The sequence below is a fragment of the Oryctolagus cuniculus genome, chromosome 7 (assembly GCF_964237555.1).
Source record: "Oryctolagus cuniculus chromosome 7, mOryCun1.1, whole genome shotgun sequence".
In the NCBI taxonomy this organism is placed as follows: domain Eukaryota; kingdom Metazoa; phylum Chordata; class Mammalia; order Lagomorpha; family Leporidae; genus Oryctolagus; species Oryctolagus cuniculus.
The window spans coordinates 84,767,605-84,792,268 of NC_091438.1; the positions used below are offsets into that span (position 1 = coordinate 84,767,605).

The 24,664-nt window shown below is 37.8% G+C and overlaps 1 protein-coding gene across 12 annotated transcripts in view; it reads left to right on the forward strand.

The window, feature by feature from the left end:
* The window catches only part of ODF2L (outer dense fiber of sperm tails 2 like), a 55,355-nt gene that overhangs the window by 22,202 nt on the left and 8,489 nt on the right, over positions 1–24,664 (forward strand). For 7 of the 12 annotated variants that reach the window (XR_007923562.2, XM_051856293.2, XM_070078131.1 and 4 more), the window contains 12 exons: positions 515–577; positions 710–781; positions 1,634–1,750; positions 4,372–4,557; positions 6,613–6,722; positions 8,252–8,387; positions 13,903–14,013; positions 15,996–16,100; positions 18,227–18,385; positions 20,057–20,142; positions 20,222–20,384; positions 22,620–22,745. Coding sequence is in view for 11 of the 12 variants with exons in the window: in XM_051856293.2 (XP_051712253.1) it covers positions 515–577; positions 710–781; positions 1,634–1,750; positions 4,372–4,557; positions 6,613–6,722; positions 8,252–8,387; positions 13,903–14,013; positions 15,996–16,100; positions 18,227–18,385; positions 20,057–20,142; positions 20,222–20,384; positions 22,620–22,745 (1,434 nt within the window). In the remaining variant the exon portion in view is untranslated. The remainder of the gene's footprint in view (positions 1–514; positions 578–709; positions 782–1,633; positions 1,751–4,371; positions 4,558–6,612; positions 6,723–8,251; positions 8,388–13,902; positions 14,014–15,995; positions 16,101–18,226; positions 18,386–20,056; positions 20,143–20,221; positions 20,385–22,619; positions 22,746–24,664) is intronic. The other 5 variants (XM_070078133.1, XM_051856294.2, XM_070078134.1 and 2 more) reach the window with 1 other exon arrangement.

A 24,664-nucleotide genomic window follows, 5' to 3' on the forward strand; every position in this document is an offset into this window, starting at 1 on the left:
CAGGGCCCAAGCACTTGGGCCATCCTCCACTGCCCTCCTGGGCCAAAGCAGAGAACTGGACTGGAAGAGGAGCAACCGGGACTAGAACCCGGGTTGCTGGCGCTGCAGGGGGAGGATTAGCCTAGTGAGCCGCAGTGCCAGCCAATCTTTAAGATTTCTTACTGCTACAATTTCTGTTGTTTACATTCTTTGCCTATCTATAAGCAGCACTGTGTCAAGCTCCTTTTATGTACCGTAGTTTTTGTGATTTTTGTATGTTGTTAGTCTATATCTTTTGAGTTATTCTCCTGAGATGAATTTAGTATATTCAGTAATTTCATAAATTGGAGACAAAACAATTACTTAGAATACCCATGCAAAAATCCTTTTGGCAGTTCATGCCTTTAAGACTCTGAGCTGTGCATTTTAGTGGCCCCGGTTAATTTCAGGAATGATTCTTACTCCACTTTCTCCTTTTTAATGTGGAGAAGTACAGTTTGTAAGCACTGATTTATAATACCCTTTTTTTCCACAGACAGGAGACTCTTTGTCCAGCACGTTCTTAGAGAATCTGTCTGACAGTGAAGATGAAAACACTGTAAGTATTTCCACACTTCATGTCCGTTCTGTCTGATGTTTCTTGCTTATTTGTATGCTGCTCTGCTTTATAGAATTAGTTAATGTTGTCCACGTTGGGACATTTCTAACTCTCATGTGGTATTTGCTGAAGAATCTTCAGAAGAAGATACTTGAAAAGGAGACCTATATCCGAGAGCTGTCTTCCTTATTTCAGGATGAAAAGGTAAGCAGAATTTTGGATTTGAACTAAGTCATCATATATTCTAAAAATTATTTATTTGAAAGGCAGAGAGAGGAGGGAGGGCGGGTCTTCCATCCACAGTTTCACCTCCCAAATGCCCACAACAGCCAGGGCTGGGCCAGGGTGAGTGTGAATTCTATTTCTCAAACATGGGTGGCAGGTTCCCAAAGTGCTTGAGCCATCACCTACTACTTCTCAGAATGCACATTAGCAGGAAGCTGGAATTGGAAGCAGAGCCAAGAAACGAGCCTGGGCACTGGGATATGGGGCGTGGGTGTCCCAAGTGGCTTCCTAAACGTCTGTGCCAGAAGCCTGTACCCAATTCATCATATGTTCTCTTCCCACACTGGCCTCATGTCCTCAGAAATCAGCACAGAAAGATTTTTAAAAATTTTAGATTAATAGGATATTTTACAAATTTTATGTACTAAATATAACATCTTAATTTAAACTTTTAAGGAAGTTTTACAGGTACTTGACATAAATCACAACAAATTATGAACTGTATAAAGTTATGTTTTATTTCAAGTAGGAGCTAAATGAAGGAATTTTGCTGTTTGTAGGAGCAGTGTAGAATACCTATAATTTGCTTAGGAGGATAGGAATAATTTTTAAGAGGAGATAATTAACCAATTGCCATTAAATAAAAGTGGGGGGAAGGAGAAAACTTCCCTATAGCTCTACATGAAATACATTTGTAGTGGGAGGTCGGTTTGGATAAAGCAGTATTTGATTTTCATCAGCTTTTTAGCTGATGTCTAAATCAGGGAAAGATATAAGATTTTGTGAGTTGGGATACAGCAGATAATAACCTTTTTGTTTTTTCTGTTACAGGCAAATACTTTGAAAGCCAACCGTTTGTCTCAATCAGTAAAATTAGTGCATGAACGACTGCAGTTCCAAATTCATAAAAAGGAAGCGGAGAATGATAAGTTAAAAGAATACATAAAGGTCATAAATATGTATCCACTTCTAAAGTTTCAGAGATAAAATTAACGAAAAGATAGAAAACTGTTTCTTAATTCTTGAATTTGTTGATTTTAAAAGAATGCAATTTAAATGTTGCTGTGGGAACTACACATTTAATGTAAATCTTAGAATTTCTGACCCATCTAAAGATTTGGGTACAAATTCCAATATAAAAATGCTGTCTGTATTTAGGACCAATCTAGGAAGGATTTGCAATGATCAAATTACATTAAAAAATCTTTCTGATTGTATAATTGTGTTTATTGTCAAAATTCATAGAATATGTCAAATATAAAGGAGGAAGTAAAAACTTAAAAATACCAACACCATTGTTAACATTTTTGCATAGTTTATTGTTTTTCATTATAAAGTTTTTTAAATTACAGTACTTTCCTATATATGCATATAGTTTAAAAAAAGATTTATTTATTTGAAAGGCAGAGTTATAGTGAGAGAAGGAGAGACAGGGGTGAGGAGATGGAGAGAGGGAATTATCAATCTTCCATCCAGTAGTTCACTCCCCAAGTGGCCACAGTGGCTGGGGCTGAGCTAGGCAGAAGCTAGGAGCCTGGAACCCCATGTGTGTCCTACACAAGTGGCAGGGACCAAATCCTTGGGCCACACATGTAAATTTTGTTGTTGTTATCAATCATGATAATGTTAAAGCTAGTTAACCTAGCTTTATGCTTGGGTATTTGAGTAGTCCCTTTGTTATACAGCTCTACAGTGGTATAATTAAGGGCAGTTTTTGGTGTAATTATTCTTTTGGAGCCACAGTAACTTTGAGAATAGAATTTGAGGTCTTCAATGTGTCCCTTCATTTGGTAAGTGATGAGCCACTATAAAATAATCTGATAGTGTGTGTGTGCTTCCTGATAGTGTCTAGGATGGGATTTGATAAATTTAGTGACAAAATCTTGTCTAGAACCTTGGGGGAAAAAAAATGTTCACTTCACCTTTATATTTGAAAAGGTTTTTCACTCAAGTTTTGTTAACATTCGTGGTGTGATCCTGACACCCTGTGGCAGTTGTGAGAATGACAGCTATATTTCCTGTGAGGTCAAGGCTTCCTTTGTCTTAATGCAGACTTAGTGTGCCGCTCTTGTCTGTTTGCACTCAGCCTCATATCACAGTGTTCATTCATCTCTGGATAGATGCCCGCCCTCAAGCATCCTTTTAGTTTACTGATCTTAACAGATCTGGTTGAAGTCCGTTTAAGAATGTTTTACTTCCTCTGTTTACCTGATCACTGTTTAAAGAAATCAAGTGTAAATCTTAAAATGTACCTTGTAATCTCAATTTTATGTAAGTTGAGAACCATATTTTTTTGTTGACCATAGGTCTAAGTAGAACAACCCCATTTTTTCCTGTGATTTCTTTTGAAATTTCTTTCATTAAAATGACAATCCAGGGAATGAGAGACTAAATCCTAAATTCTGTAACAATTTTGTGTTTTTTTTCCCCAATATTATACCACTTTCAAAATGGAAAAGCATTCAGATAGTGTCATCAAATTCTTAGATTCTCAGTACTCAGGCGCTTTAAATACAAAGTCTTTTTTTTAAAAAAAATAATTAATTTGTTTGACAGGCAGAGTTATAGAGAAATTGATCTTCCATCTGCTGATTCACTCCCCAGTTGTCCACAACAACTGGGGCTGAGTCAGGCTGAAACCAAGAGGCAGGAATTCCATCCCCTGTCTCCTACGTAGGTGGCACTGGCTTTAGCACTTGGGGCATCTTCTGCTGCTTCCCTAGCTGCATTAAATACAAAGTCTTAAAATAATTGGAAATCAGAGTTATCACATTAAATAAGGTCATCATCCATAGAGCCTCATGCTGTGTCATCCTGTCCCCAAGATATGTCAGAGTCTGGCCGATTAGCTTCATACTGAGGGATAGAAGCCAGCCCTCGAACATCCTCTTACTTTTACTGGTCTTACAGATCTGATCGTTACTGTTTTATCCACACCCGCGTTTGGTCTTGGAATAATGACTTAGTTCTCACTGGGTAAAGCAGCACTTCTGCTGTCCTTCATGTAACACTTTCTTGGAGTCAGGGCGTGCCTCCTGATTCTGGTAAGGTAAAATTGGGTAAATGAGTCTATGATTATCTCATTGCTACCTTTCATATTTATAGAATTGGATGGCATCTCCATTGGGCCTTTATCTTTCAGCCTGAAGGGCAGGAACAGGTTTGTGGAGAAACCAGCTCTTGAGCTTTGACACCTATTTGGATCTTATCTAGATCAGTTTTTTTAAACTAGGTTTTTAAACTCATGATATGTGTAAGATTCTAGATTTAAACAAAAACATTCTAGTTAATCTCAGAATTTTTAAAGGAAGTTAGTATTTGTAGCATAATCATCAATATTAGTATCCTCAATAATGGTGACAATTATTTTATGTAGGCTTATATATTTTAAATTTACTTACTTTAACTGGTTGTGAAAAAGCATTGGTGAAATCACCTTTCACTGTTTTGCTTTGTATTAATCTTATGATTAATAACTTTGATAACATCTGAAGAGATTGTATACATGTTTTTTATAATGGTTATGTAAACATTAGAATTCTGAGATCATTTAATTGTTATTTTTTCAGAGCTTAGAAACCAAGATTGCCAAGTGGAATTTACAGTTGAGAACCAGTAAGCATGAGATGGTAGCAATGAAAAAAGCAAGTAAGCAAAAGGCTATAGCTCTAAAAAAGGCATCTAAAATTTATAAACAAAGGCTTGAATATTTTACAGGAAATATTGAAAACATTACTTCCCAGATTAGAGACCAGGTGAGTACACCTGTTCTTTTCTAAAGATGTATGTCATGTACTTTATGTAGTTAATGTTATGATGCTTAATACAAAAATTTTATTCTTGTCTTATTGATATTAGAAAAACTCAACTCTTTGCTATAGTCTTTTATTTTGAAGGATTACATAAAATGTTAAATTGACACGTTGAATTAAGTCAACATTTCCTTGAGGACTTTACTTAAGGGAGATGTTGAGTGTTCCAACTAACTAAGGCTAACCATTCTTATGTATCCTATCCATCCTTGGTAAGTTACTGTCATATGAGTATATTTAAAGTCCTGAGAAACCTTTCAGAAACACAGTGTAATGAAGGGTATTGAACTAAGAGTTTCCCATCCTTACTTAACCACAGAGCTCTTCTTTTACCCACAAAGCAACTCTTGGAACTGGTTCTGAGGAGTAAGTTTGGGAAATGCTGATTTATGTTATTAGGCCATATGACTTTATTCAGCAGTAATTCACTTCACTTAATGTCTGTAATGCATTTAAAACCATATGCTGACGTAAACACACCATGTGAAAGACATCTTCGGGTATGGTTGAAAGTTGAAAATTGGACTTAGTTCTTTGTTGTTATTGACAAATTATTATATTTATTCAGCTAACAATTAATAAAGTTTTTATTCTTTTTAATGTCGTGCTGGTATCCCATCTCATAAGAACTTATGTTAAGGCTTACAGAATCATTAGAGTCTTCTAGGAATGAAAACAGATTTTACAAAAGCTCATGCAAACAAAACAATGTTTTAGAAGCTCAAGTGTTAACATTTTAAGGCTTTGATATTTAACTTCTGTTTAGAAGAATTTAGTTATAAGAGTTAAGACTAGGTGCAAAATCTGGGAGGTTGTAGACCTGGTTGAGTGCCTAGAAATATTAAAGATTAACTGAGGCATTGACTTCTTGAGATTTTCCTATTTAAACAGCACCACCCGTGCCCTAGGCACATTACAGAAAGCGCCCCCTTTTGTCAGCTTGTCACTTCAGCTATGAAAGTAACTTCTCCAAGCGTTGGTTTCTCTCTTTATAAGCTAGGACATGATGCTGCTTATCTCGGGTCATTGTAGAGTGCCTGGTTAGCCTGCCTTCTTGCCACACTGTCCTTCCTGTTCCTCTAAGCTGTGGAGCCCCTTTTGTTGTTTTGTTTGTTTGCTGCTGCATCTGGCTTTCGTGCTCCTCCTTGGCTCACCACACTGGTCCTGTATTTAAATTATCCAGGTTTCTTTTCAGCTGACACCTCTTCAGAGAGGCCTTCAATTAATCTTACATTTTTTCATAATATTATTATTTTAAAAAATTCATTTATTTATTTGAAAGGCAGAATTACAGAGAGAGAAAGAGGAAGAGACAGAGAGAGAGAGAGAGAGAGATCCTCCATCCACTGATTCACTCCCCATATGACCATGATTGCCTGAGCTGGCCTGATCCGAAGACAGGAGCCAGAAGCCAGGAGCTTGTTCCTGGTCTCCCATGTGGGTGCAGGGATCCAACCACTTGGGCCATCCTCTGCTTAGCAGGGAGCTTGATTGGAAGGGGAGCAGCTGGGACTCAAAACTGGTGGGCATATGGGATGCTGGTTTCGCAGGCAGCAGCTTTACCCGGTGCACCCCAGCACCAGCCCCTGTAACAAAGATTAGTAAGGCTGCATAACTGAGTGTCAAGAAGTTTGGAATCAGGAGAGATCTTACCCCCACCCCGATACTTGTGTGGTTGTTCACATTTTCTGTTATAGTGTGCAAAATGAAAAGCTCTATAAATATAAAGGAAATTTTCCTCATCAACTCTGAAATACTGTTTTGAAATAGTTGCATCAACATCTTTTAAAATGTTAAGTTGGAACTACCACTATGTGTATATAAAAACTAGTAAAATAGATACTCTATAAAAGTATACTTTAAAACTTTGCTATATTCAACATTGTATACTGACTTTTCTAGTTGACTTTCATACTGTTTCCTTGTTTATGGAGTATCTGTGCTAACAAAACAGCAAGATTTTTGAGTTACAAAATAAATACTTTATGTATTTTTTAGGAAGCCAAATTGTCTGAAACAGTTTCAGCTTCTAATGCCTGGAAAAGTCATTATGAGAAAATTGTAATAGAAAAAATGGAATTGGAAGTTCAGATTGAAACAATGAAAACGTAAGAAAGAATTTGGAATCTTTACTGTTTAGTAAGAAAGAAATGTTTTTGGTTCCCTGCTGTTTTAGCAGTTTGTATTTTGGTTATTCTGGATTACATGGAGTGGACATGCTACCTATTTGATTTATTTTTGCTATTTATAACTCTAAACTTTTCTTACTCTACTGTAAAAACCAATGAAAATGATTGCTCTAAAAAGTGAGCTGGTGTTCACATTTTGAAACTTTAAACTTGTAGATTATTATTTGAGTGTGTGTCAAATATTATTTGTAGTAGGTGGTTTTTTTTTTTTTTTTTTTTTTTTTTTTGACAGGCAGAGTGGACAGTGAGAGAAAGACAGAGAGAAAGGTCTTCCTTTGCCGTTGGTTCACCCTCCAATGGCCACTGTGGCTGGCACACTGCGCTGATCCGATGGCAGGAGCCAGGTACTTATCCTGGTCTCCATGGGGTGCAGGGCCATCCTCCACTGCACTCCCGGGCCACAGCAGAGAGCTGGCCTGGAAGAGGGGCAACTGGGACAGAATCTGGCGCCCCGACCAGGACTAGAACCCGGTATGCCGGTGCCACAAGGCGGAGGATTAGTCTAGTGAGCCGCAGCGCCGGCCTGTAGTAGGTGTTAATACTAACTTTGTCTTCAATGGAAGTGATGTTTCTCTATTCAACAAGAATGTGTAAGAATATAGGAGACCTTCAAAGAGCTCATGGCAAATGAAACTAAGGGACAACTTTATTTTGTTGCAAAAATTTTTCAAAATTCATGCATACTTTTTCATAATTGCATTATTATGAACTTTCTGAAGACCCCTCCTCATATGCGTGGATTTCAAATTTGTTTTTGCAACAAAATAAACTTACCTTTAATTCTATTTTCTACAAACTCTTCAAAGTAGCTTCATAAAACAAAGATTAAAATACATTTTCTTTGAAAATTCTAAAAATCAGTACTCTTAATTAAGGTGACTTAAATGCATTCACAGAGAAAACCAATGAGTAAAAATACATATATCTTATGTTTTAAAATTTCTAAATGGGATGCTAACAATAATGAACCCTGAATACTTGCTTTTAAGTGTTTCATTTTCTATATATTCAGTTTTATCATTGAAAACTAGCGTATATAATCTTTCTAAAGATTAGTTGCCATTGACTCGCTTGATCTTTTTCTTTAACCTTATCCTTAAAATTATGTGTGTGTGTGTGTTTGTGTGTTTTCATGTGTAGGCTCACATGTATGAAAGAGACATTCATACCTGTGGATGACAGGTGAACATTTTATTGACTAGAAAGAGATCATTGTATTTTTTCATTGGAATCATCAATAGGTATTTGTTTGTAATCATAGTTATTCTGTTGGTAATGCTATAGATTACTTCTTCCTATTTCTGTTGTTCTGAGTTCTGTTAACTTCTTGTTTGTCCCTTGTCTAAACTGTAAACTTCACCAAACTGATTTCAGAAATACACTTACCATGTGTTACTTGAATGAAAACTTCTGTGGCTTTTATCAAATCTATTATTTATTTTATGAAGGCAAATATTTCATCTTTTGGAGGACCTGAAGAAAATGGAAGCCCATGGAAAAAATTCATATGAAGAAATTCTTAAAAAACTTCAGTCAATTGAGTATGAAAATGAAACTCTGAATCTTGAGAATACAAAGTTAAAGGTACTAGTAAGGGCACATGTCTGTGTGTGTGTTCTGTGATGACAACTTACAATGGTTAGTGTAAGTTCCTTGAAGAAACAATATTTTTAACATGGTGTTCTTGTACTATTTTGTCCTTTTTGTTTCTCCAGATATTACAATATCAGTATAATAGGTAACTTGTAAAACTGCTGTTATCTATCTGTATTTATGCATGTATACATGCATATTTGTATATATACTTTTAATGTTTACAATTGTTTACACAGATGCATGTTAAAATTGTTTCCAACAGTAAATAATAATGTTTTTGGAGTTAAATAACTGTCTATACCTCAACTTTAAGAAAATGTATTGACTCTTCCATTTTAGAAGTTAAGTGACTCATCCAGAATTACATTAACTTGAATGCGTAAGACTATTTGTAGGTGTCATGGTTACGATAGGATATAACCTCAGGCCTGGTTTGTTTGAAACCACAAAGTATGTTCTTGGCTGCACTATAACCAGAAAGAATTTTCCAACTTAGTCAAATCCAAGGGTTGATTGGTTTGTCTGTGTACCAGAGAAGAAATGGGGAAGGCATTTTATACTTTTTGAGAAAGATGATACTTGAGCTCTTGGTAATTAGAGATACATGTAACATGATGGGACTTGACCAAAGCTGATAGCCTCATTTTCAGTTCCATAGCAGTACTTCGCAGGACAGAAAATTTGAGGGATGTTTAAGAAGTCCATGGAGAATACATACTAAGAAAAGCTATGCTTACATTTCAGAATATTTTTACAACCAAAATAAACTTATCTTTTAATTCCATTTTTCCATGAACTTTTTGAAGTTCCCTTGTAGAAGACAGTAAAACATCTTTTTGAACCATGCATTAAAGTTTGTGTGCAGAGAGTGAATAATAATGTATTAATGGTGTAATATCAGTAGCGTAGAGTGTGCTTTAGGGAAACCTGTAACCTAAGCAGCTAACATTATTTATATATTTTCTTTGTTTATAACAGTTGAATTTTAACATTGCATTTAGAATTAGCTAAAAGATGTACATTTATTCTGGTATTTATTGTAATCAATGTGGTACTTAAGGGAAAATATCTTTAATGTTAAAAGAGAAAAGCAGAGGTTTTGTTTTTTAAGAGTTAAGCTTTTTGTGTGTGTGTGTGTGTGTTAGAAAGGTACTCGTTTCCCTGTTTTGGGAAAATTCTAATTACTGGCTGTTTAGAATTATGTAAATACTATATAAAAATTGCAGCATTTGTTTTTATGAGGTTTTAAAATCATTTGTCTGAAAGGCAGAGTGAGAGAGGTAGAGATAGATCTTCCTTCTGCTGACTTACTCCCCAAATGCGTACAACAGCCAGTGCTGGGCCAAGTTGAAACAGGTAACTAGGGACTCCATCTGAGTTTCCTACATGGGTGACAGGGGCCCAAGCACTTGAGCCATCATCTGCTACCTCCCAGGTACATTAGCAGGAAGCTGGGTTGGAAACAGAGGTGTGATTTAATCCCATGCACTCTGCTAGGGGAGGCAGGCATCCCAAGCAGTGACTTAACCCATTATACCATAGCACTCCTGTGAATATTTTTGATGAGCGAAAACATAGAAAATTTAAATATCATCACTAAAGAAATCATTTTAACAAAATGAAGACATTCAAAGCTCTAAGTTTCTTACTTGTTAATTAAAAAAAAAAAAAAAAAAAAACTGTTTCCTAAAAGGATATTAGAGCTACATCCAAATCTCCTATATCTGATCTAAGCCTTTTTTCCTTTATCTTTAACATACCGTGTACTGGAGAGAGAATTTTCTGCATTGTAGATTTTGGCATATTTTCCCAGTTGCCCACATGTTTTCCAACTCCTGATCTGTCTTTGTGGGAAAGTTATAATGTTGAACTCTTTATAGATTCTGGATGTTAACCCTTTATTAGTTGCATTGTTTGCAAATATTTTCTCCCATTCTGTTGGTTGCCTCTTCACTTATCTGAGTGTTTCTTTTGCAGTACAAAAGCTTCTCAGCTTGATGTAATCTCATTTGTCCATTTTGGCTTTAATTATCTATGCTTCTGGGGTCTTTTCCAAGAACTCTTTGCTTATGCCAATGTTTTGCAGAGTTTCTCCAATGTTCTCTAGTAATGTGATGATATTGGGTCGTAGATTTAGGTCTTTGATCCATTTTGAGTTGATTTTTGTGTAAGGTGTAAGGTGTAAGCTCTTGTTTCATACTTCTGTGTTGCACTATTTCCTACAGTTGCTTCATGTTGCCCCTCATCCGTTCCTGTAGTTTTCCTATTCTTGCACATTGTAATGCTGCTTTCTTACACTGTGTAAATCTTGCCTTTCCTTTATGGTTTAGCTCAAATGTTACTTCCTACTAAAGTCTTTTCAATGATTATGAATCTTTCCTTATAAATGCCCATCTTTGTGGGTAAGGGTGCTCAAGGAAGGTGTGGTATTTACTTGGCCCTCAAGAAATATTTTGGCTAACGAAAGCTTAAATTGTTTTGTCTGCAAAGAGGAAGCAATTTTATTATGTTTATTTTCTTAATTTCCTTGATATTTTCAGAAAGAAAAGATTAGAAAGATCATATTAATTTTAAATCTTGTTTTTAATAACATGATAGTAGACTTTTAAGTTCATAAGCTATAAAGGTCATTGAATTAAAGTTTATTCTTTACCATATTAATAATTCAGCAGCATTTTAAATGCATTATTCTTTGGGTTTATGTATAAGGAAAATATCTAGATATATTTGACATGTTATTTACAGTAGAAACTTACCTAGATGTTTGTGTGTTGTTCCTTTAAAATTATTTTAAAATTTTGAGAGGCAGAGAGGGACACAGGCACAGACACAGAGACAGAGAAAGAGGAAAGACGACAGAGTGCTCCTATATACTTGTCTCTATCCAAATGTTTGCAGTGGCTGGGACTTGACCTGATTTGAGCTATCACTGTGCCTCTGAGTGTTCACATTAATGGGAGGCAGAAGTCAAAAGCTTCACTCACTAATTAAACCCAGGTATTCTGATTTGGGAGGCCAGAGTATTTTTTTTTAAGATTTATTTATTTATTTGAAGGAGTTAGAGAGAGAGAAAGAGAGAGACAGACGGACAGACAGAGATTTTCCATCTGCTGGATCACTCCCCAAATGGTTGCATCGACCCGGGCTGGGCCAGGCCAAAACCATGAGCCAGAAACAACTTCTTCACATGGCTGCAGGGTCATATTTTGCTGCTTTCCCTGGCACATTAGCATGGAACTGGATGGAAGTGGAGCAACTGGAACTAGCACAGGCGCTCATATGGATGTCAGCATTGTAGGTAGTGGCTTAACCTGAACCTGCTATGCCACAGTACCAACCCCACAACAAAAATGTATATGGAAAATTATAAAGTCCCATCTGTTGAATATAGAAAATTAGAAAAATAGAAGAGTAGAAAAGGAGAGAAATTAATTACCTGTAATTTCACAACTGTAAGATAACTAAAGTTAATAGTGTAGATATGTTTGTAATTTTTATTGTATCTGATTCATCGATCAATAGATCATTTATAGCTTCTGTTGGGAGTCTCTTGAATTTTGCACATCTTACCAGCAGAGGCACTGACTGCTTGTGATCCATATTGTCTATGCAAGGATATTTGCATAGCAATCATCCTTGGAAGATAGCAGTGTTCCCTTTGGAGTAAAGGGTAGGCTTGCTTTTGCCTGTTACAAGAGTTGGTTCCCTCAACTCAGGTTTGCTCACCTGTGATACATCCCATGGCATATGCAGTTGTCTGTTGTCTGTTTGCCTCTTTGTGTTAACCTGTGGGAATTAGGCTCAGGAAACTTACACAAATATTGACAGTCTTGCTATTCTTGTTGAGTAAGGAAGTCCCCCGTAACAGGAAATTCTTGTCTTTCCCTAGCATCCACGAGATGCTGTCATAGGCTAACTGGGCAGCTTGCAAAGAGGGTAAGATCTCAGGTCCTCGGAGTTCACTATAGCTTCTTGGTTTTATGCTTAGTAAGGTTTTGCTGTCTTAAAATCAAATTTGATTTTACTTTGATCTTTGAAAAGTAAGTTTTTAAAATATATTTTTATTTTTTATTTTCTGTTAATTTTTGCAATAACTTTTGTGGTATTTCATACATACAGTTTTAAGAGCATAATGATATTTACTGCCATACCCTCACTTCCTCACTGCCTCACTCCCACCTTGCCTCTTCCTTCTTTTCTTATTTTTATTTAATTTTACAATGATATACTTTCAGTTTTCTTAATCATAAGCTTAGCCCTCTATTGAATAAAGAATTCAGCAAGTAACAAGTAGAAAAACCACTGTTCTTCAAGCATATGGACAAGGGCTATAAACAATAATAAAATCTCAAAATGTCAATTTCGCTCATGTAAATTATGTTTTTTTCTACAAATGTCATATGTTCCCTGATTTGTGGTAACTAATAGTTTTCATATTTAATATTTAATTCCTCGGATGCTTCCTAAGTGTTGAGTTGAGGCAATAGTTAGCCTATTTTTTTCCCTAATAGTTAGACATTTATGGTAAACATATTTACATAACTTGTTTTCCACATTGATTTAGAACCCCAACCTTTTTTTTTTTTAATTAACATTTTTTTTTGACAGGCAGAGTGGACAGTGAGACAGAGAAACAGAGAGAAAGGTCTTCCTTTGCCATTGGTTCACCCTCCAATGGCCGCCGCGGCCGGCATGCTGCGGTCGGCGCACCATGCTGATCCGAAGGCAGGAGCCAGGTACTTATCCTGGTCTCCCATGCGGGTGTAGGGCCCAAGCACTTGGGCCATCCTCCACTGCACTCCCGGGCCACAGCAGAGAGCTGGCCTGGAAGAGGGGCAACTGGGACAGAATCCAGCGCCCCGACTTGGACTAGAACCTGGTGTGCCGGCACCGCTAGGCAGAGGATTAGCCTGTTGAGCTGTGGTGCCGGCTTAGAACCCCAACCTTTATTATATAATTTTTAAGTATTTTTCTTTATATTGATCTTTATATTCTTATATTAGTCTCATAATAATTTTAATTCTTTATACATTTTAGTATCTAATAATTACTTAGATTCTCCACTTAGCATTCCTTTCAAAATTGTTTTCTTAACTACTCTTTCATGTCAATTTTAAATTAATTTTGTCATATCTCTTCTAATTGTTATAATTTTGATTGAAATTATTAATTGTTAAATGGATCTGGAAAACACTGACTGGTATATCCAGAATATTGATTCCTTCAATCTAGAAACAAAGTTAAGTTTCCAGGTCTTTCTTTGTCAGTAAATTTTTCAAAGTTTTACAAAACATGTGATCTCCTGTGTAATTCTTATTAAGGTTGTTTGTAAGTATTAGTCACTAACTTTTTAAAATTTCTAAGTTTAGAATTGTAATGATATGTGAAAGAATTATTTTATTAAGTTAGGTGGTAAGTCAGTTATGTTTTTAGAATTCTGTGGCACTGCACTATAGGTGTATTCTAATGACTTAAAGACATTTGTTTATGTATTCCTTGCTAGACTACACTTGCTTCTTTGAAGGATGAGGTGGTTTCTGTTGAAAATGAACTCTTAGAATTACAAGAAGTGGAAAAACAACAGAAAGCCCTTATTGAAGTATATAAAACTCAGGTGACCAATTCATCTATTTCAATGTTTGCTAAAATTGGTTGGCAGTTGAAAATACTGTGTTTGCTTGCCATTAAACCAAATGGAACTGAAGAGAGGTGGGGCCATTATTTTGTGATATTATATGATAAGTCCCAAGCATTTCCTTCTTTCCTTTCTTTTTTTAAATATTTATTTATTTGAAAGAGTTACACAGAGAGAGAAGGAGAGGCAGAGAGAGAGAGAGAGAGAGAGAGAGGGAGGTCTTCCATCTGCTGATTCACTCCCCAAATGGCCACAACTGCTGGAGCTGAGCCGATCTGAAGACAGGAACCAGGAGCTTCTTCTGGGTCTCCCACATGGGTGCAGGGGCCCAAGGACTTGGGCCATCTTCCACTGCCTTCCCAGGCATAGCAGAGAGCAGCCAGGACTCAAACTAGTGCCCATATGGGATGCTGGCACTGCAGGTGGTGGTTTTCTGGCTACACTACAGCACCGGTCGCTCCTTTCTTTTTAAAAAAGATTTATATATTTATTTGAAAGGCAGAGTTACAGAGATAGAAAGACAGGGAGAGAGGGAGAGAGATCTTCCATCTGCTGGTTCACTCCCCAAATGTCCACAGTGGCCAAGGCAGGGCCAGGACCTCCTTCTGGATCTTCTGTCTTAAGCTGCTTCCCCAGGCACATTAGCAGGGAGCTGGATCGAAAGTGGAGCAGCTGCAGCATGAACCAGTGCCCATATGGGATACTGCCATTGCATGGGGTGGGGCTTAATCCGTTACACCATAATGCTGGCTCCCCAGAGCATTTCTTATGGTCTCAAATAAATAGATGTTTTTAATTCCTGACTCAAACACTACCTGTGGATGTATTGGGTATACCAAAAAATAGATTTAAAATTAGTGATATAACTGTTATATGAACTTTAATGTATAATCTTAGTAATCTTGTTTATATTTGTTTCTTATATTTAATGGTATTGATTTAGAGCAGGGATATGGAGCCTTTTATCTGCCAAGGGCTGTTTGTAAATTTATAACATCATTCTTGTCAACTTTTGTATTATAAAAAATAAGCCTGCTACAAGTTTATTGAATTTTGAGTCCTGCCTGTGGTTGTCTTGGTGGTACCAGACCAAATGACTTTGTGGGCTTTATAAGGTTCTTGGGCCATATATTCCCTACCCCTGATAGAGTAATGCCTCCCTTCTGGGGCCATTAAAGCCCAGGACACTCCCCACCCCCCCACCCCCCGAAAAAAAAAGATATATTCACATGAAAGGCCTAGAAAAGAACCTGTGACAATATTTATGAAGTAGAGCATATGTTTAGTGGTAATTTATAGGAATTGGAAATGTTATATTAAAAAACATTTTTGTGAAAAAGACAAGACTTAACGCAGGTCCTTGCATGATGGGTAACAAGCTGATCAATAAAAATCCTGATTTTATTAGAAGAGAGTTTGAATTAAGGAATGTTGATCCAAGAGTAAAAGCTTAGGGGGACAAAGTATGCACAAGTAGGAAGAAGCTGCATCTGAATGGATTGGATGATAAAATAGAGTTGAGACATCCGGGGTTGGAGGGAAGAACAGATCTAATCCCTCAGCAAGAATACAGGGGATGAATTCCCGTATTCTGCTGCTGGGCTTTGTGTAACACGTTCAGATGTTTTTTGAATAGATTTTGATTTTCTGGGGAAAATAATTGAAATGGGAGCCCATTTGGGCCAGAGACTGATTCGTTAAATAGCATTTACCTGGAAATGAAAATGCCTGTAGCCTTCAGAGTTCAATGGAGGAGACTAGAACTGATGGGAGAAGATAGGTAAATTATGAAAGGACTATGGATAAGAGTAGAGAATTTAATGATTTCATATTTAAAGAAGGAGTAGCATTAGGCATTGATAGAGTAATAATGATTTATTTACATAAAAATTGGATTTTTAGCTTTTTATTTCATGTGAGATCTTAATACATATTGCTGTAGTGATGTTTTCTATTTTCAGGTACAAAAGTTGCAAGAAGCAGCTGAAGTGGTAAAAAACAGATGTGAAAATTTGCTACATGAAAATAAACTAATAACAAAAAGAAAAGATAAAAAATTAGAGAAGGTAAGTTTAAAATTTCAGATAATCAAATAATACTTTATATATGTGTTTTTAACTTTATGAAAATTATCTAGATTTCTTCATTTTGATAATTTTTTCTAGTTCCTACCTAGGCGTGATCTATTCTCAATCTTTGTGGGAGTTCTTTTCCTAAGGAAATAAAGTTTCTTCCAGGCTTGAAATGTTGTTTGTTTATATGAATGTTCTTTGACTTTTTCCTTCATATTTGGGAAGTAGCATAAATGTTTAATTTTTCTGATATAGGAGCAGACTTACTTCAAAAAACTGAATATTTACCACTGAGCATCAACCATAAGTTTGCAAACTGATCTTTCTTTCTTCTGCTTGTTTATCTTTTGTGTCTAAAAAAGCAAAATAAATATTCTCTGCAGAGTGCATTTTTGGAAGAAAAATGATATCTTTAAAAAACCCCACCATTTCCCTTTATTCACCTTATTGCAGCAGGATGAGGGGAAGGCCAGTACTGGCAAGTTAGAATGTTTTTGTGAATAGTTCTAAGTTTTGAAATGAAACCGCATCCCTTCTTGGGGTTTCCTGCTGTTTTGGTGAGGAGGCTGGAGAGGTCATGGGATGTTAGTGGTCAATTCCAACTGAGTTCACTAAGGGTTCCGTAGTCGCTGGGAGCCCATCTCTTGGGAGTGAGAAGCCAGGGGGAGGTGCCAATGTGAAGAAGAGGTTTGTCAGAGCCAGCGCCCTCACAGAGGTAAAAGATAGCCCACTAAATGCACCTCTGACTGCGGCATTAGAAACATTGTTCACCTCTTTTTAGCAGACCAGAGAAGAAACCGTTTCATGTTCTTTGGTCTCTTTTTTATCTCATGAGACACACCAGCACAATGTCTCTTCTGCTAGGCAGCACTGGAAATAAGAGCCTGTATTCAAAAACCTACTGAAAGAGCAGAAAGGGCAGCAGCCTGTTGTCCAGGTACTGTGAGGTCACAATGTGGTGTAACTGGTGCTTAACCAGGAAAGTAAGTTCTTTTTTAGTGAAATTATTCTTTTTTCTTTTCCACTGGTTTTCTCACGGACTCTTAGATGTTTTGGGGATGCAGGTGCACTTTGTTCTGGTTTTATCTTTTCTGATGTTGCACAGAAGTTCTAGGTGTTCCCTGTCCCTGGGAAAGAGCCCTGCCTCTTGTTTTTCCTCCTTGTGAGTGTCCTAAATGCTGGGTCCAACTATGTGGCCTTAATTAGAAGCACAGGCATGCATTTTTTTAAAAAAAATTTATTTATTTAACTGAAAGGTAGAGCTACAGAGAGACAGAGAGAGATGTCCTCCTTCTGCTGGTTCACACCCCAGCCAGCTGCAATGGAGCCAGGAGCCCCACGTGGTTGGAGGGGCCCAACCTCTTGGGCCATCCTCCACTGCCTTAACAGGCCATACTCAGAGAGCTGGATTAGAAGAGGAGCAGCTGGGACATGAACCGGCACCTATATGGGATGCCAGCACTGCAGGTGGAGGCTTAGCCCACTATATCACAGTGCTTGCCCTAGTGCAGGCATTTCTTAAGGTTGCTGCTTGTCACATCTCCATAAAAGGGTGACAGTGAAGAACAGTGCAGCCAAAGAGATTAATGTAGATAAAATTGGGGAGTTTTGTTCCTTGTAGCAGTAATGATCGAGTGGTAAGTGAGCACTGATGCTGTTACCTATCTTGAAATAATGGCAATGAACCCCACTAGTTTGAGCTGAGTGAGACAAGGCTCTGTGATTTAGTGAAGTCTGATTTATAAGACTGAATCACTAAAAGTGAGAATTACTTTAGAATCAATGTCTGGAGGGGAGAAAACTCGACTGGCTTTATTAATACTACTCTCTATGCTTGAATATAATGAAAAGATTCCTTTCTCCCTGCCAGTTAGTATTACTGAATTTCTTTGTTCAACAAACTGTTTGAAAGCTGAAGTCCAGCCCACTTTATAGTTATATGTTCTTACTTACTGTTTAAAGTAATATGCATTCTCGTTTATTCTGTTACATCTCTTTATTTAAAGTCATTATGCCTAATGTACTTGTTATGTGACAAGCATACTTAGCACTTAAGATAGTAGAAATACTAATGCTGAATGTGTGCTCTTGCGTTTGTTTCCCCCAATGCCACCACTCAGATGAGAGGCCAGATGGAGTCTCAGATGCAGGAGTTAGAGCACGTGCGCGAGTCCTTGACGGCGGCCGAGCGGAGGCTTCACGAGTGTCAGGAGAGCCTGCAGCGCTGCAAGGGGACGTGTGCAGACCAGGCGCACACCGTTAGGCAGCTGCAGGGCCAGGTGTCCAGCGGTCGTTCTGAGTTCTGCTGGATGTGTGAAGGAACGCTTTGGACTGATTTCGCCACTTGAGGGCACTTGTGACAGGGGTTGATTGTTTTAGTCCCATCTACGTTGGTTCTTGAAACATCATTTTCAGGCACATGCTATAATATCATTTTACAGGCTCTGCTTTTAGCATTTTATGGTGACAATTTGATATTGGAAAGTACTAATTTAGTTTATTCATGTGAGTCTGTATTTAGACATTTGAGGATGTAGTGATAGTGTGAAGGAAGGAGTAAAGCTGTGCTTACATATGTGTTTCCTGATGGTAGGATAAGGAAATTACTGTAATTTACCTTACAGAAACTAGAATTTACCTTCAAATTGTGCATCATGTCTATTGGGATTATTTTCAATCTTTATTTTTCACAGTATGTTATTTTTTCACTCCATCACAGTAAAACATGTATCATGTATGTCTGTTAGCCACCACATAGTTTCCTAGCTCAATGACCAGCACATAGTCAACACTCAATAAATATTATGTAATTACTTTTTCCAGAGAAGCATGTCCAAGGACGGTGGCAAGCTTTTTCATTTTTCATTTACAGAACAGTTTGAAGGAATCCCTGTCTTGCAATTACAGTATGGATTTTAATTTTGAAATACATCCTATTTTTAAAAAAATGCATGGGCAGGCATATACCCTAGTGATTTAATTGCCAGTTAAGACACCCATGGCCCACATTGAAATTCCTGCTGTGGCTCCTAATCCCTGCTTCCTGCTAAAGCAAATGCTGGAGGCAACTGTGGTAGCTCAACTAATTGAATTCCTGCCACTCATGTGGGAGACCTGAATAGTGTTTCTGGTTTCCAGTTCAGCCCTGACCCAGACCTGACTATGTTGGGCTTTTGGGTACTGAACCAAGAAGTGGGAGCTGTGTCTCATATTCTCTCTCTCTGTATGTCTCTCTCTCTCTCTCTCTCTCACTCACACACACACACACACACACAAATAAATAATGAAAATTTCAAAACAAAAATGCACACACAGTTTTGGTGACCTTCAATCCCTGGGAAGAGATTTTTCTAGGAAAACATCAAATTATATATGTTAACCTGAATTACTAGTTAAAGTTTATTTTATTATCAAAGCTGCTTAATTATTTAAATCAGCTTGTGAAGCAGTGGACAGAATCTTTTTTTGCCATGGGCAAGTGTGTCTTTGGTTGATTTGTTTATTTTGCTTCTTAAAAACACATGGTTTTTACTTTATAATGCAGCTTCACAGATACACAGCTATCAGTTATTATTTTTAGTTGAAAAAAAAAACTGTAAATAAAAAGTATCCAAAAATAGGAAGTAAGTAATATTTAAAGTGTTCATAGTTCAACTTAATAAATATTCTTTTTCCATAAAGTATTGTTAAGAATATTTTAATTGCTGTTTTCCAGAAAAATTTCCAGTTATAGGAACATAAGAATATAGTTTTTTTTTTAAAAATGAATCAGGAATATAAGAACTTATATTTTAACAGTGTGACATTTCTTGTTTTCTTTCTGTGTAGGAGTAATACTAATATTTATATCCTCTTATTTCTTATGGTTTTTCTAACAGTAAAATATGTAGATTTCTTTGGAAGTTGATCTTGAACAAAATAGCCATGAAAACCTTTATTTTTACTTTTAGGTCGAAGGAAATCACAGTCTTCTAGCAAAGCTCTCTCTGGAAGAGGAAAATTATCTTATTCAGTTGAAGTGTGAAAACCTTAAACAGTAAGTCTTAAATTGAGTTAACATTGGTGTTGGTTTTTTTTTCTACACTAATTTTAAAATCTATATTTTCTGTAAAAAGAAAATTGGAACAGATGGATGCAGAAAACAAAGAGCTTGAAAAGAAGCTGGCAAACCAAGAAGAGTGTCTTAAGCAGAGCAATCTGAAGTTTAAAGAGAAATCTGCAGAATACGCAGCCTTGTCCAGGCAACTGGAAGCTGCTTTGGAGGAAGGCAGACAAAAGGTACAGATAGCCTTTATTTAGCAACTTTTTAATTAGTTTACCAAAGAGTTGTTTTTAACCAGACGATATCTCATCCTGCCAAGCCTGTGATTGTTTTTGTCCTGATGACAGGGTGAAGGGAGCAATTGCATTTTTGTTTTTTTACCTACTGTCCATTTGGAGCAAAACAGATCCATTACTGGTTCAGAGTTGCTGCAGTGGATCAATGGTGATGTGGCAGTCTAGGGCTGAAGGGGAAAAACACCTTGAAGGCATTAACACCTCCCCCCATGCCCTTCATTTTTAATATAAAAACAACTTGAGTGTACAGAGAATTGGAATTTTGGTTTTGATTGGTCTGGTGGGCTCTGAATCTCAAGTCTCTTGACAAAGACTGTTGCCTAAGTAAGTAGATACAAGAATAAAATTCCAGTTAAATTCATCAGGTTACCATTCAGCCTAACCCAGTGCCTCCCTATGTGTCAGGCTCTGTCTGCCAGTGCTGGCCTGGCCTCAGCTCTCAGGATGCACACAGCGTAGTAAGGAGTGGTGTGGGAACTAGTGAATGCTGTCCCACATGTAACTGCTGTAACCGACTATGGGTTCAAGGTACACTGGAAGCAGTGGTTATTTTAATCTGGAGGTGAAGGCAAATGATGAGTCAGGAAGATCTCAGAGAAGAGGCATATTGGTTGAAAACACCATTAGAAAGGACAGAAGCTGGACTTCGGAGGCCAACAGGAATGGGATTTGAATTCTGGCTCTGACAATTCCATACTGTACCTTACTTTAGGTTGCTTCTTTACACTTGAGTTTCTTGATTAGTATAGAACTGAGTGATGCTGGAAAGTTATCATCTGTGTCCTGATGACTCTCAAATGCATTTCTTCACTCATTCCCCTCTCCCCACTGGAATCTCAACTCATATCCCACTATTCACTTGGCATTTCCATTTCACGTGGGCATCTCAAACTGAAAATGTCTCACACCAGTTTCTGGATCTTCCCCTCCAGACTTGTTTCTGTGGTCTCACCAAAGTTCATTAATGGCAATTCCATAAAAGATAAAATCTGACACTCATGAAATGTAGCTATTACCTCACAAGTGTCCATCTCTGTCTGTCTCTCTCATACGTGCGCACACACACACACACACACACTTTTTGAGCTCTGGGAAACCAATGTAAATGTACTTTGACAGATGTATCATTGAAGAAAAGTTAAATATAAAATGTATTGCCAGCAATAGACACGTAGTATAGATTTCTCAGCCCCGCCAACCTTGGGTTCAGCCTGAGTGGACTTTGGAAATGACTGGTACCCTCGGATTCCTTCCTGAAGTACTTAGGGCCCCCAGAGAGGCGAACGCCCTCTGTTCTTCTCCTGCTGAGGTGGAATGTGGACTGTCTCGAGAGGCTGCCATGTGTGGATTGCTCTTGCTGCCTTGCCATCCCTCCCTGTCCCTGAGGGAACCCTGCCAAGAGCCCAGATGTTTATCCTGAGGGCTTTTCTCCCACTGCAAACTCCAGCCAGCGCCTTGGGATTGGTGTAGAAGAAATCTTTGTAACTCACTTTCTACTAACTTAGAACTTTGTCCATAGGAGTTAGATTAGATGACAGTCCTTCTCTCTAGCTCCTTGCTCCAGCACCAACCCATCCCTCCACTTCCATTCTGTGGCTCTGACCGAACATTCTGAAAAGTAGACTCTCAGATATCTAATCCTTGAGTAAGCATATAGCTAAGCTAGAGTTTCTATTCATTCTATTCATATGGAATAGGATAAATGAGAAGCCGATGCCGGGTGTATATGCGAGGAATAAGTATGTTATCCCTCGCCCCCAAATTGTGCCTGTCCAAGTGTATAATCAGCATGAAATGAGAGCTTTCTGTTGTGCCACCACTGCTCTAGACACCATGGTGAATGCAAGTACTATTTAAAATGGCAATGGGTCTCATTATGTTTAAAAATAGACTGTTGTGAAAACACCTGCCCAAGTCACAAAGCCAAGAAAAGGTATCTTATCTCTAACATCTCAAGCTAATCTTACAGGTAGTCATGCTGCAAAGGTAAGCATACATACTCCCACAAACTAGGTTTTTGATATAGAACATCTTTAAATATTTGCTAACTGAATTATCTGATTCCCAGTTAAGACCTATCTGGAGAAAGAGGTGGACTGTAACTCTGTCAAGGCTTTAAGTTATATTTTAAAGAAAGCATATTTAGTTATTTAACTCTCTTAATAAAAATTTCAGGTCTCTGAAGAAATAGAGAAACTATCGTCTAGAGAGAGGGCTTTACAAATTAAAATATTAGATCTGGAAACTGAGCTTAGAAAGAAAAATGAAGAACAAAATCAACTTATTTGCAAAATGAACAATGTAAGTATTGGTGTGGCTTAATATAAAAAATCACATTTAGCTTCCTTACCATGTAGTTTAGTTAAACAGTTCAGTTACAAAGGAAGAAGAATCTTAAGGTTAGTGCTTTAGTGATAATATTGAAAATAACATGGGGCTGGCATTGTGGTAGAGTAGGTAAAGCTGCAGTACTGGCATCTCACGTGGGCACTGCTTTGTGTTCCGGCTGCCCCACTTCTCACCCAGCTGCCTGCTGATGACCTGGGAAAAGCAGTGGAGGGCGGCACAAATGCTTGGGCCCCTCATACCCACGTGGGAGACCTGCAAGAAGCTCTTGGCTCCTGGCTCCCACCTGGCCCAGCCCTGGGCATTGCAGCTATCTGGGAAGTGAACTGGCGGATGGAAGATCTCTCCTTCTTTCTTTGTAATTCTGACTTCCAAATAAATAAATCCTCTTTTATGTAAAAGAAAATTAGCAAATAATTAAAACCCAAAAGATGCAACTGTCAGGAGCATGCTGCAGAAGTTTCTGGCCACCCCTCTTGGCAGTTAAGTCTTGTGTTGCCCCCAAGTCTCTTCAGGCGCTTTGCCTGCATGACAGCTGCTTAGTGAAGCTATGGACTTTCTTTGTGGTATGAATTTATAATTTTTTAAAGATAAGCACAATTTAAGCCATCATTAGGAGTTAGTTTTATATCTGCTTGAATCATGATTATGTTTTTAGGAAGTTAAAATTTGGTGTTAAGTAAATAGTCACGCTTGTTATATCTACTCCATATGAGATAGATGCTTTGGTCCACTCAGCCATGAAATGAGAAAACCAGATTGGCTGTGTCCAATTAGTCTTCTAATGTTTTTTTCCAGAATATTCATGAAATAGTCAATTGGCATAAGATACTCTAAAAGCTTACATTTGTTGTGATTAAATTGCTTACTAACTATCTACTTAATAATGACATCGAGTTTGATACTTTATTTTTTCCTGGAGCCAGACTCCATGAAAGTGGCTCTTTCATTCCCAAATGTCTAAAATGTTAAAAACCTAAATAATTTTTGGCATGCAATTATTATTTAGTTCTAGTGCCATAAAAATTTTATGACAATTTAATCTGAACAAAGCAGTCATTTTTAATTTAGTACAGATTTTCCTTTTATTTCTAAAATTTTTTATTCACCATCATTTTTTCTGATATTTAAAATACATGTAATGTTATTTGTGTGAATGAAGCCTCTGAAAAAGTAAGATGAGATGAGATGGGTTTTACTCTAATATTCTCACTACTGGTCTAAAACTACTGAAGTAAATAGCTTAAAATCATGTTTTGGGGTCTGCTTTGTAGCATAGCAGGTAAAGCCACCACCTGCAACTCTGGCATCCCACATGAGCATTCCTTCGAGTCCCGGTTACTCCACTTCCCATCCAGCTCCCTTCTAATGTGCTTAGGAAGGCAATAGAAGATTGTCTAGGTTCTTAGAACCCTGCACCTACATAGGAGACCTGGAAGAAGCTCCTGGCTCCTGGCTTTGGCTTGTCCTGCCTTGGCTGTTACGGCCATTGTTACGGCCATTTGGGGAGTGAACCAGTGTCGCTCCCCCTCTTCGTGGAGGAACGACACTAGACCCTGCGTTGTTCTTTTGTCTGCTCGGCCCTTCCCGGGTTTGCTGCTGGTTCTTCCCGGGTTGGCTGCCGATCCTTCCACCTCCGTGGAAGGGCGGCTCCCCCTGCCACTTTCCCCACTTCCGTGGGGGAGCGGCACACCGCCGGCCGGCTCTCTCGGGGGCTGCTCAGATGTTATCCGGATGTTCCCCTTAGATGTTCCTGGTGCATGTTGTCTCTCTCCTCCTTTATAGTCCTCTTCCGCCAATCCCAACTCTGCTACCCACACGCTGAGTACGCTGCTCTCCTCCAATCAGGAGCAGGATCAGCTCCTGTAGGTCAT